Source organism: Hemitrygon akajei, chromosome 30 (genome assembly GCF_048418815.1).
Source record: "Hemitrygon akajei chromosome 30, sHemAka1.3, whole genome shotgun sequence".
Lineage (NCBI taxonomy): Eukaryota > Metazoa > Chordata > Chondrichthyes > Myliobatiformes > Dasyatidae > Hemitrygon > Hemitrygon akajei.
The window spans coordinates 4,044,935-4,059,011 of NC_133153.1; the positions used below are offsets into that span (position 1 = coordinate 4,044,935).

Genomic DNA, 14,077 nt, shown 5'->3' on the forward strand with positions numbered 1-14,077 from the left:
ATCTTTTATCTATCTGTGTTGCATACGGCTCACCATAAATCACTCAAGAGGCTAAAAGGCCTGTTCCTGCTCTGATACTATTTTCAAATTAAAAATGTAGTATGTCAAGTGCCACAACCCAAGGCTTTAATGTTGTACTACTCTAAAACTGAACTCAGACATTAAATATTAAATATGGCAGATCAACAAGACCTGAAGAGCCAGTGCAGGCAATTAATGGCCTAAAAAGCAGTTCCTATGAATTCACTAAATTATAAACATCTAAAAGTAGACGAAAGACTTATCCACGTTCGTGGTACTGGCTTATAGCCAGCAGTTACTTCCTGTGCCCAATGAGATCGAGGTGATTGCAATCATACTATCAAAGTCTAAATGAAGGATCAGCAGAAGCTGGTCTAGATATTGATTTTATTTAAGACCTATCTAAACAATTTCCAGAAAGAAAATTTTCACCCAAGGCAGAGAGCAGCTTAGTGGTGCAGCAATTGGACATGTCGACATACAGCTTGAAGAACTGGGTTCAGTCCTATCCTCTGGTGCTGCTTACTTAGAGTTTGCAAGGTTTTCTTGTGAGGTTTGGGTCTGGGTTTCTCTTGGATGATCCATTTTCTTCACATAGCCCATGATGTGCTTGCTAGTAGATTTGATTACTAATATCTATTACTCACAGTAAAGGAGACAAGTAAGAGAATCAAAGAGGGGAGGGGGAAAGTTGATGGGCACGTGAGAGAAAATAGACAAATGGGATTGACATTGTTCCAACAACCGGTTTAGACTCAATTGGCCAAATGTGCTCTTCCTATGTCATGAGAAAAAATTAAAAATTAAAAAGCTAATGTACTATGAAAATGTATATAATGTAGTGTATAGTGGCGTTCCATGGGGATCTGTAGTAGGACGTTTGCAGTTTGTTTGGTATTATAAATGGATGAAAACGTGGATAGGTGGGTTAGTAAGTTTGCAGATGATACAAAGATTTGGGGTGTTGTGGGTGCTGCAGAAAACTGCCAAAGGATACAGCAGGATATAGATCAATTGTAGATATGGGTAAAGAAAGAACATGAAGGGTCCAAGTGCTCTAAAATTGGCCTCACAAGTTGGGAGGGTGGTAAAGAAGGCATATAGCATGTTTGCCATTATTAGTTGAGGTGCTGAGTTTCAGAGTTAGGAAGTTATCCTACAGCTTTATAAAATTCTGTTTAGGCTGCATCTGGAGTATTTTGTTCAGTTCTGGGTGCCTCATTATAGGAAACATGTGGAAGCTTCGGAGCAGGTACAGAAGAAGGTACTGCCTGGACGAAAGGGCAGGTTCTATAAACAGTAGTTGAGCAAATGGTTTGTTTTACCAGGAGGGGTGAAAGCTAATGAGAGACTTGATAGAGGTATATAAGATTATGAGAGGAATAGATAGAGTAGATAGCCAGTATCTGTTTTCACAGGATCAAAATGCTTAATAGTAGAGGACACGCATTTAAGGTGATAAGTTCAAGGGATAAATTCAAAGGAGATATGTGAAACAGTTTTGTTTTATGGAGAGTGGTGGGTGCCTCAAATGTGCTGACAGGAGTGATGGTGGAGACAAGTAGAGACATTTAAGAAGCTCTTAGATAGGCACATGATTGTGCAGAGAATAGAAGGATATGGACAGTGAGTAGGCAGAAAGGATTACTTCAGTTTTGCAAGTTTAATTAGTTTGACACAACATTGTGGGCCAAAGGGTCAGTTCCTCTGCTAACAGTTCTATGTTCCATGAAAAGAGAAATAAATGGATCACAGCTCAGGTCAGACTTAGGCACAACATTATAACACATTTTGGACTTACTCCGAAGTTTGAGGCAGCAAATCGATCTGAGGCTGAAACATTTGTTGTAGCTGTGGTATGAGCAAAGAAGGCATTAATGTTGGCCAACAAGGTGCTCATTACTGCTGGAACCCCTGGGCACATATACTTGGATGACAGGCAGGAGAAATGCCTATAAGAAAGAAAACACAAGAGTTAAAAGGGATTACAGATCGTATTTTTTTTCATAGACCAAGTCATATCTTGCTTGTCACCTTGAGGTATGTGATTATATTGTAGCACGATAAATCACAAATAAAGCAACACATTTAGGTAGGTTGATGAAGGAAGAATAGGCATGCTTGTCTTTGTAGGTCAGGTATAGAAGATAAAAACTGGCCCCTAATGTTGCAACTTTACAAAACACTGGTTAGATAACACCTTGAGAATGATGTGCAGTCCTGATTACCATGCTATAGGAAATCTGTGACATGGTGAGGAGAAGTTTGAGGAGACATGGGGAGAGATTGGATAGGCTGGCCTTGTTTTCCCTGGAGCAAATAAGAGTGTGGCTGGACAAAAGTATATACACTAGGAGTGGCATAAATAGGGTAGAAAGTGAATTCTTATTCCCATGCATATCAAAAGCAAGTGGTGATGGGCCTAAGGTAAGAAAAGGGGAGTTTGAAAGGAAATTCTTTATTTTCATTTTAAACTTATTTTAAGAACGCCTCATTTTGCCCTCACTTCACATCCCAATGTAGACGTTTGGCTTACAGGAATGTTTGTACATTTGATTCAAACACACACAAAACTTTACACATCATTCACATCGTTCTCCCATCAAGTTGACATGGTCTTCACACATTGCAGTATGAAATTAGACTAGTTGGCCCTCTTAGCTACTCTCCCCGTCCAGAATTTAACCTATTCCAAATCTTCCAATTTGGCACCTACACTTTGAACAGGTAATTCACCAGCATCAATTTGTAAGGAAATTTGATGGTTTGATCAAATCAGTATCTTTTGTGTGCAGCAATTCCTTGTTTGAACTTTACATGCTATCTTTATCTTGGAAAAGGTTGATCAATCTACATAACATCTACGTACACAACGCTGGAAGAACTCAGCAGGTCAAGCAGCATCCGTGAGAAAAATCCGTGGCTACTCTTTTCTCACGGATGCTGCCTGACCTGCTGAGTTCTTCCAGCGTTGTGTTCATATTCTTTAATCCACAGCATCTGCAGTTGTATTTTTGTGTACATAACATCTAATCAGCTATTTTGTGCATGTCATTAGTTTCATGCTAAAGTGGATAAACAAAATCTTTGCTTACTATATTTCTGTTTAAAGTCAGTTTAATGGGGCTGTGATCATCATTATTGGTTCGATGATTATTTGGAATCTCCTCAAAGTTCATTTATGACTTCAAAGTGAGAGGAAGAACTCACACTTTTCCCTATAAATCATTCATCCAAACCAGTACATCTATAGAGCATTATATCACGGAAAAGGTACAACTTAAGGGATAACTTGAATCTATCTGGCACCACATTTGGCGTAATTTGTGGTCCCACAAATATTATAAAATATCTGCCGTCATACACAGGCTAATGTTTCATAAATATATATCTGGTCCTTTTTGGCTGGATAGGATCTGCTGTTACTTTAACTGTCAAGCATCTGTCTCCGAGGCCCACTGCAGTCCAGAGATGGCCACTAGGATCTTAATTTGGCCTGGCCTGGCCTCATGATCCTCATACTCATTGACTGTCAGCAATTAAGATTAGTGCTGAAGTAGTTTATTCTAATTTCTGTCACTGATTACCCATTGAATTAAAACCACAGCTACTGCAGCTTTGGGACTAACACATAATTTTTTTTTGAGTAGTAAGCCAAAAATATCTGATATAGATTTGAAGCTCTCCCATTGACCGGTCTCAGTTATGTCAGTAAATACTGAAGCAATTGTGTCAAGGGCACAGGTTAGATACAGCTACAAAAAATGATCTTTTTCCTCATTAGCAGAATGACATCATTCATCACTTCACCGGAGTCTTAGCTGATTTTTGCTTAAATACAACAGATGATTGAGAGAAGGTTCAAATAAATTTAATCACAAACATTTTTGATCGAAGGATGTGTTTAGAATTTTTAAGGTCTTTTAATATATTGCTTCTATTATTGAAAGAAAGAATGAGTTTGGGTTTGTACAGCACTTTTTATGTCCTTGGTTGAGGGAGCTAGGGCTTTTCACTGGAGAAAAGGAGGATGAGAGGAGACTTGTTAGAGGTGACCAAAATGATAAGAAACATACATCAAGTGGATAGACAGATACATTCTCCCAAGGTGGAAATGGCTAATATGAGGGACCATGACTTTAAGGTGATTGTTGGGAGGTATAGGGGGATGTCAGAGGCAATTTTTTTTTAGACAGAGAATGGTGGATGCATGGAATACTCTGCCAGAGGTGGTGGTGGAAATATATCTAATAGGGACATTTAAGAAACTCTTAGATAGGCACATGGATGATAGAAAATGGAGGACTATGTAGGAGGGATGGGTTAGATTGATCCTAGAGTAAGTTAAAAGGTCAGTACAACATTGTAGGCCAAAGGGTCTGTACTGTGATGTAATGATAGATAGATAGATAGATAGATAGATACTTTATTCATCCCCATGGGGAAATTCAACTTTTTTTCCAATGTCCCATACACTTGTTGTAGCAAAACTAATTACATACAATACTTAACTCAGTAAAAAAAATATGATATGCATCTAAATCACTATCTCAAAAAGCATTAATAATAGCTTTTAAAAAGTTCTTAAGTCCTGGCGGTAGAATTGTAAAGCCTAATGGCATTGGGGAGTATTGACCTCTTCATCCTGTCTGAGGAGCATTGTATCGATAGTAACCTGTCGCTGAAACTGCTTCTCTGTCTCTGGATGGTGCTATGTAGAGGATGTTCAGAGTTATCCATAATTGACCGTAGCCTACTCAGCGCCCTTCGCTCAGCTACCAATGTTAAACTCTCCAGTACTTTGCCCACGACAGAGCCCGCCTTCCTTACCAGCTTATTAAGACGTGAGGCGTCCCTCTTCTTAATGCTTCCTCCCCAACACGCCACCACAAAGAAGAGGGCGCTCTCCACAACTGACCTATAGAACATCTTCAGCATCTCACTACAGACATTGAATGACGCCAACCTTCTTAGGAAGTACAGTCGACTCTGTGCCTTCCTGCACAAGGCATCTGTGTTGGCAGTCCAGTCTAGCTTCTCGTCTAACTGTACTCCCAGATACTTGTAGGTCTTAACCTGCTCCACACATTCTCCATTAATGATCACTGGCTCCATATGAGGCCTAGATCTCCTAAAGTCCACCACCATCTCCTTGGTCTTGGTGATATTGAGACGCAGGTAGTTTGAGTTGCACCATATCACAAAGTCCTGTATCAGTTTCCTATACTCCTCCTCCTGTCCATTCCTATATTATTTAGTGAATCAACATGGAGTAGGCCATTCCAGCCTTCAAGACACACTTCCCAGCAACACCACAATTCCAATTTTACCCTAATGTAATCACAGGACAATTTATTTACAATAACTAATTAACCTACCCAGTACGTCTTTGGACTGTGGGAGGAAATCGGAGCACCTGGGGAAGACCCAGGCACTCCACAGGGAGGATGTACAGAGACTCCTTACAGAATGGTGCTGGAAATGAACTCTGAGCTCCAGTAAGCCCAAAGCTATAGTAGAGTCAGTATGCTACCATGGTGCCCTGTGTTTCTTAAGTATGTTACAATAAATAAATTGAGTTTAGTACAGTGGCTATTGTGCTGTAGGCAAACCATTTTACTGCTGTGTGCACTCCAAAGTTGTAAACAGTAAATTAGAGCATTCAATATTCAAACTGTAATCCCCACATTTGAGCTCACTAATATGGAGTGCTGCCACTAGAAATTAGCATCCATCATCAAGTACCACCACTATTCAGGCCATGTATGCTCTATTTTCACTACTATCTTCGGTCCCCCACCACCAGGTTCAAGAAGAGTCATTACAACTATCAAGCTCATGAACCACAAGGGTAATTTCAATCATCACAACTCTGAACTGATTCTACAACCTACAGATCACTTTCAAGGACTCGACAACTCATGATCTCAGCATTATTTATTTTTGTTTTTATAGTTGGTGTTCTTTTGCAGATTGGCTGCTTGTCAGTCCATGTTTATGTCTTTTTTTCATAAATTCTACTTTATTTCTTTTTTTCCTGTAAGTGCCTGTAAAAAATTGAACTCATGGTAACATATGGCAACATAAACATAATTTGATAATACATTTTACTGCTTCAAAATAATAAGTTTTGGAACTGCTTCTTTTCATGTTAAATTCCAATGACTTGGTTGATGGTATTGATGGCAATGTGGCCAGAGTTGCCGACAATACAGGTAGGTGGCTGTGTTGAGGAAGCAGGGAGTCTGCAAAAGGACTTGGACAGATTAGGATACTGGGCAAAGAAGTGGAAGATGGACTCCAGGGTCAATGCGTGTATGGTCAGACACTTTGGTAGAAGGAATAAGGGTGTAGACTATTTTCTAAATAGGGAGAAAATTTAGAAAATTCAGCAAAGTGTCTTGGGAGTCCTCGTGCAGGATTGCAGGGTGAGTTGATAGTATGCAATGTTGATAATCATTTTGAGAGGACTAGAATATGAAAGCAAGTAATGCAGAAGCTTTATAAGGCACTAGTCAGACTGTATTTAGAGTACTGTGTGCAGTTTTGAGCCCCTTATCTAAGAAAGGTTTCAGGCATTGCATTGCAGAAGGAGGCATAAGGAGATTCATAAGAATGATCCAGGGAATGAAAAGGTTAAAATATGAAGATCATTTGATGGCTCTGGGCTTGTAATCACTGGAATTTGAAGAATTGGGGGTGGGGATCACATTGAAATCTATCAAATATTGAAAGACCAAATTATCAAATATTAAAAGTGGAAGTTAAGTGGATGTTTCCAATAATGGGGAAGCCTAGGGCCAGTGACTACAGCCTCAGCATCATTGGTTGATGAACCTGTTGAATTCATTGCCACAGGTGGCTGTGGAAGCTGATTCATTTAAGTATACTGAAGGCAGATATTGATAGATTCTTGATGAGTAACAGCATCAAAGATTACAAGGAGAAGGCAGGAGAATGGGGTTGTGGGGGATAATGAATCAGCCATGTTAGAATGGTGGAGCAGACTCAATGGCCAAATACCTATTTCTGCTCCTATATCTTATGATCTTATGGTTCTCCAAAGTGTTTTTGGTTTTCTGCAGGTGAACAGAATGTGCTTACACATCTTGTATCATCAGAGATAACATCCCTAACAACTGAGAAGGCACAGTAGCATAGTAGTTAATGTAATGCTATTACAGCACCGGTGACCTAGGACTTTGTACATTCTCTCTATATCTGCATGGGTGCCCTGGTTTCCTCCCACATTCCAAAGACATATGTTAATTGGTCACGTGGGTGTAATATGGCAATGCAGGCTCAAATTGAACAGAAGACCTGTTACCGTGCTGTACCTCCAAATAAACAATTAATAAATAGAGCAGTGCTCTGAAGCATCAAGCCCTGATGCAGTATGAACATCCAACGTTTTGTTTCAGAAGCAAGAGTACTAGAGTTGGGTTGATGATGGAATATATTATTACTGTAATATTGCCAGCCATAGTGTCATGCATGAGAGATGAAGTTAAATTACACCATCTGGTTGAAGGCAATAACTAGAAGGACATTCTTAGATTCAAAGAATAAACAACTCAATGCAATTAGAATCAGAGAAATGTATAGCAAAAGAAGTCACTGAAAAATAGCTAGATTGGATTCTGGTTCATTGGGACACATCAGGCCCAATACATTTTGGCCCAATTAAGCGCTGTCCCCAATTAGCCAAAGTTTCAAAGAAATAGTTAAAGAGGTATAAAAAAGACAAACTACTATTGAACTGAGTAACAAATTATATATTTAAATGAAATACAGAACAAATTAGAACACTACAAATACTACTACAGAACTATAAAACTATGTATTAGTTTCTAATGTTAACAAATTCATCCAGATTGACTGTAAATGAACAAAATCAGTGCTGACACTGAGTGTAGATAATGGACTGCCTTCATTCAATGCTTTTGGCAATTGCATCCTCCAAATCATCATTTTCATTGTAACATTCAAGATGATTGGCAATAGCTTTGAATTTTTCATAGTTTCTAACTTGTTAAAGTAGAGAAATTGTTTCATTTCCACTCTCGGCCATTTCTGGCTTCTCCACACCTAAATGCTTGAAACCACAGTGAGCAAACCAGTTCTGAACTGTCAAAGCATTTAGCTATCTATATGTTAAGATTGAGATCTGGCAGACTGAATATTTCAGGTTAGTTCATCACTAATATTTTATCCAATGAACACTTCTGAAGCTTTTAAATCAATTGTTTCTTGGTTCTGTACACCTATGTAAAGGTTCCTACCCTCAAAGTGCAAACCTGATTTTCTGACTAGGATATAAATATCAATGTAGACATTTTGTTTGAAATATGTTCCTTCTGATTATTAGTATGGTAATTTTGCTGTCTCAACTGCTGGTGTTTAAATCTAGAAACCAAATTTGGTTGAACAAGACCCAATCTTCTCTTCATCAAAAGCTTTTATTTATACTGAATTGTCATGGGATATAGACTGCTGACAACTGGCTGTTCAACTCTTCCTGTTGATGAATCAAATAAACAATTACATGTTAAACATACAGTATTTGTGAATCTGAAGTCAGATGAAGTCCAGAATAGGTTCAGATAAGGATGGTAGATTTCTTTCACTGAGGAACATTAATGAAAAGATAGGTTTTCACAAAAATCAAGTGCTCGCATTATTACAATTGCTGAGACAGGCTTCAATTCTACATTGAATCACTAGAATCTATGTCTTGGAGCTACCACATTGGGATTCAAATTTGTACCTCTGGATGCATGATCAGTTCATTTCATATACTAATCTTCTTTTGTGTGAAACTCCTGCCCCTAGACTCTTTTAAGGTTCTCTTCTCTCACCTTAAACCAATGGCCTCTAACTTTAGACTTACCCATTCTAGGATAAAAAGGTTCTGACCATCCACACTGTCAATGGCCCTCATAATTTTGTAAACTTTTATAAGGTCACCAGTAGCTTCTAATGTTCCAATGAACTTCTCATAACTGCAGCCCTCTATTACTGGTGCACTTACTCAAATGCTGCCACATCTTTCCTACGGTGTGATGACCAGAAACATATACAATGCTCCAAGTGTGGCACAGTTGCAACATGACATCGCAACTGTAACACTTCAGCCTATGAGCAAGCAGTAAAGTTGTTTCCTTCACTAGTCTCTCCACCTGTATCACAATTTTCAGGAAGTTCTGGGATTCTCTGTGCATCTGCACTCTTCAGTTTCCTGCCTCTACTGTATCTAATTATGTCCTGTTAGGATTTGGCAGCCCAAGTATTTTACCTCACATTTTTTTAGATTAAATTCCATCATCACTTCTCCACCCAACTTTCCATCTGATCTATATCCTTCAGCATCCTTTCATAATTGATGTAGAAGGACCCCTGCTACACGCTCAAAGGGCAGTGATTTGGACATGGGTCAAAGGACATCTGCTTATGTCAGGCTAGCAAGCACTGTTGTTGAGGACCAGTGAGGACAAGGATCAGGTCAGTTAGTCTATCCCACCCCCAGGTCAGTAGGTACCAACATCAGATGCTGTGTAAAAAGGGGGCATGAGAGCCAGTGACCTCTGTATGTGAGTTGGCAGGACCAGAGTACGGGGCCTCATCATCGGCTAGTCCTGGGGTTGATACTGATGATCAATCAGAAGTCCGAAGATCAAGACTTGATGGCTGAAGCCCTAGAATTCTCTGGAGAAGTCAAGAGATCTGTTGTCCATGAGTCCGCAGGAAGCCTATTAGTCTGTCCTGGGGTTGGAGACTGTGTGTGTGAGTGGTCGGGAGGAAAGGGGCTTATTTTGCTGTTATTGTTTTTTTTGTTTGTTGTGTTCTGTGTTGTTCTGCTGAGCATTGTGGGCATGCCATGTTGGTGCTGGAATGTTCGTGGGATACCCCCAACACATCCTTAGATTGTGTTGGTTGTCAGGACAAACAACATGGTTCACACATTTTGATGTGCATCTGATATATAAATGAATCTTAATCTGATTCGCAGCCTCCTGCAACCAAGTCAATATTGGATCTAATTTAGTAACGCCCTTTGGATTCCATGAACCCTAATTTTCTGAAACAGTCCTCTACTTTGGACCGTATAAGACAATTTCCCTACTATTGACGTAAGACTCACTGGCTTCTAGTTTCCTGGTTTATTTATGCTGCCCAATTTGAACAAAAGGACAACATTAGCATCTTCCAGTCACCTGTGGCTAATGAAGATGTAAAAATCTCTGTCAGAGCCCCAGCAATCATTTCCCTTGCTTCCTTCAACCCCAAGACATCCTGAAGTAGATCACTTCAGGCACAGGAATGTATGTACCTTGGCTCTAACATTTCATCCTTCATGACACAAGCATTTCCCAGAATATTCGTGTACAATTCATTATCTCTCCAGCCCCTACACCATTAATGATGAAAGATTCCAGCCCAAAATGGCAATTTATTTCCTCCTTACAGATGCTGCTTGACCTGCAGAGCTCTACCGGCAGATCATTTGTTGCTCCTGGTGAGTCGCAATGAGAAATATTGCCTGGCTCCACACATATGTTGTCATGCTGACATTGCCCAGAAGGGGTAGTAAATATCGTTCATCTTGATTCAGTGTGACCATAAGTTTCTACACAGCAGCATAATTTATCTGCCTGATGCATGTGACCATCAGACTCTGGTTGCAATGATGACTAACTGAATGAAGTTTATTGTGTTGCAATGTGTACTGACATTCCCCTGTCATCTGTAGAAATTCACTGAACAAATTTCTACTGTGATAGCATATGCTGTCAATAGTATCTGCTTAAACTTGTAGGAATAAATACCTTGACTGATTATTGAGCAGTCTGTAGTAGATCAATCTGTGTGTTCTGATTGTTAATCAACATCTTTATTTAAAAATTGGTCGTTGTATTTACAGCTTATGTCATATATACTATATACAGTACTTCAAATTCCTTATTGGATGAATGAACTTACAAACTATGAAGTATTTTCCATTTTAATTTCTTATTGCCACCAAAACTGCCATTATTGCTCTTCTTAGTCATGGAATTGTAAGTTGCTGAAATGTAACTAGACCTGCTCTACATTATTCTGAGAAGCCACAAGAAGTTCTGTAGCTGCTGGAAGTTTTGAGCAACACACACACGAGATGCTGGAGGAACTCGGTAAATCAGGCAGCCTCCATGGAGGGAAATAAACAATCAATGTTTTGGGCCAAGACTCTTCATCTTGCTTGAACTTGTACACCTCAGATTCCATTTCACAGCTTTGGACATTGATAGACTCTAATGTGAACTGCAACTACATCAATCTCATTTTGATGGATGAAATTCTTAGGTATTTATCTATGTTATTTTGAGTGACAATAATTTTACATGGCCGCAAACACAAGAGATTCTGCAAATGCTGGAAATCCAGAGTAACACATACAAAATACTTGAGGAACTCAGCAGGTCAGACAGCATCTATGAAGAGGAATAAACAGTCAACCTTTTGGAGCGAGACCATTCACCACAACTTGGAACATTAAACATTAGGCTTTGTGTGCTCTGTAGCTATGAGTGGATTTGATTACTACCTATTCCTATAAACATATTATGTAAGTCATGAACTAAAAGGCTCAAACATTACAATGCAAAGTAATTTCTTGAAACAACATACTTAATAATCTGTCCCAACTCTGGCTCACTATTCTAAACATAAAGCTTTTATTTGTATCTCATGAATTTGGATGAAAGTTATCTTTATTGAATTCCCACCATTTTCTCTTTGGTGAGGACATTTTCCTTCATCTCCCTTTTAATGATGATTGATGTACATGGCTGACTTATTGACCACTTATTGACCACTCTGCTCATCCTTTATAGTCAACTCTTCCTTCAGGTCACTTTTATTCAAAAGAAAACAAACAGGTTAGTCACTTCCCTCTCTTAACTAAAATTATTCAATTCTAATACCATCCTTATGAATCCCTGTGTTATCTCATGCAGAAAATTGTAGAACTTGGGAATGCAATTTCCCTGAAAGTAGCATCAGAAGCATATATGGTTATAATTGATAAGTGTGAGGTGCTACATTTTGGTAGGATTAATCAAAATAGGACATACATGGTAAATGGTAGGGCATTGAGGAATGCAGTAGAACAGAGTGATCTAGGAATAATGGTGCATAGTTCCCTGAAGGTGGAATCTCATGTGGATAAGGTGGTGAAGAAAGCTTTTGGTATGCTGGCCTTTATAAATCAGAGCATTGAGTATAGGAGTTGGGGTGTAATGTTAAAATTGTACAAGGCCTTGGTGAGGCCAAATTTGGATTATTGTGTACAGTTCTGGTCACCGAATTATAGGAAAGATGTCAACAAAATAGAGAGAGTACAGAGGAGATTTATTAGAATGTTATCTAGGTTTCAGCAACTAAGTTACAGAGAATGGTTGAACCAGTTAGGTCTTTATTCTTTGGAGCGTAGAAGGTTGAGGGGGGACTTGATAGAGGTATTTAAAATTACGAGGGGGTAGATAGAGTTGACGTGGATAAGCTTTTTCCATTGAGAGTAGGGGAGATTCAAACAAGAGGACATGAGTTGAGAGTTAAGGGGCAAAAGTTTAGGGGTAACACGAGGGGGAATTTCTTTACTCGGAGAGTGGCAGCTGTGTGGAATGAGCTTCCGATAGAAGTGGTAGAGGCAGGTTCGGTATTGTCATTTAAAGTAAAATTGGATAGGTATATGGACAGGAAAGGAATGGAGGGTTATGGGCTGAGTGCAGGTCGGTGGGACTAGGTGAGAGTAAGCGTTCGGCACGGACTAGAAGGGCCGAGATGGCCTGTTTCCGTGCTGTAATTGTTATATGGTTATATGGTCATGGAGAAAGCCTTTGGTACATTTGCTTTCATTAGTCAGGGAAATGAATATAAGAGTTGAAGCAACAGGGAAAAAATTCATTGCGTGCACTGAAGAAGAAAGACCAGAATGTGCACCAAGTTAAGTTTTCCTGGATTGGTTGATCAAGGGTTTAGACAGAGACATTTCAAAAACATATGCAAATATATTCTGAATTAAATCTTAAAATACAGTTAAAAACCTTAAATGCTAACAAATTATTAAAAATATTTTGCAGATTGATAAATCCATTGCATAGATTAATTTTTGTCTGTTGGTCAGCTAGTCCAAGGATAACACTGAAGAGTCAGATGTGAAGTGTCTCTCTTTAGTAAGTCATTACACTGTAGCAGGGTTTAATTGAGAATCTAGTGGAGGAGCTAGATATCAGGGATGTTGGTGACTGACCTTCAGCTCATCCTAGACTTCTTTATGTGATTGAGCAGGCAGGGAAATATAAAATGAGGGGTGAGTGAACATATCGCAGGCAGAAGTTCCCCACTAAATAGATGAATGTCATTTAGCTTTCTTCCATCTACTGTGCTCATTCAGCAATGTTGACGCATTGACATAAAATTGCAAAGGTGATGACAGTTTGTGATTATAAGAGAAAGTTTCCAAATTTTCACCACAGTACAATGCAAAAGTTATATCTTCTGGGCATTCAAATCCAATCAATTAAGATATATCATAACACTTGGATAACTGTGAATGTGACTCAGACATCATTAAATTCCCTTTACTCTTTGCTCAAAAATAATTAAATTTAGTAGCAAGATACTTTACAGCAATATTTAACTTGAAGAATATTTTGAGGCAGCTTATTCATTTAATAACTGGGAATAGTCCTATGTGGAAGGAAGTGGAGTGAGGTGACTGTGGGTGGTGTGGATAAGGTTTGAATTGTGGAAAAGAGGAAAAGGAATGCTGGATAATTTAACTTCACCTTGGTGTCATACAGGAAACAAGACATTTCATTAAGATTAGCAGGATTTCCCAGAAACTGAAAATAGCTATCACTTTAATTATTGAGTCCAGAGGAACCTGAATAAACGTAGTCTGAGATCAAGAGTGGCAACATCCTCTCAGAGACCCAAATCAACACTGTTACTCCACATCAATCCCTATTTTGGGCATGGACTGGAAAACAGTTCCAATTACGCAAAAGAGTGG

At 39.0% G+C, this 14,077-nt stretch overlaps 1 protein-coding gene across 1 annotated transcript in view; it reads right to left on the reverse strand.

Moving 5' to 3' along the window:
- LOC140718759 (protein unc-13 homolog C-like) overlaps positions 1-14,077 on the reverse strand; it is a 337,501-nt gene that overhangs the window by 273,521 nt on the left and 49,903 nt on the right. Inside the window, exon 4 of the mRNA XM_073032872.1 lies at positions 1,823-1,973. Within this exon, the coding sequence (XP_072888973.1) occupies positions 1,823-1,973 (151 nt within the window). The remainder of the gene's footprint in view (positions 1-1,822; positions 1,974-14,077) is intronic.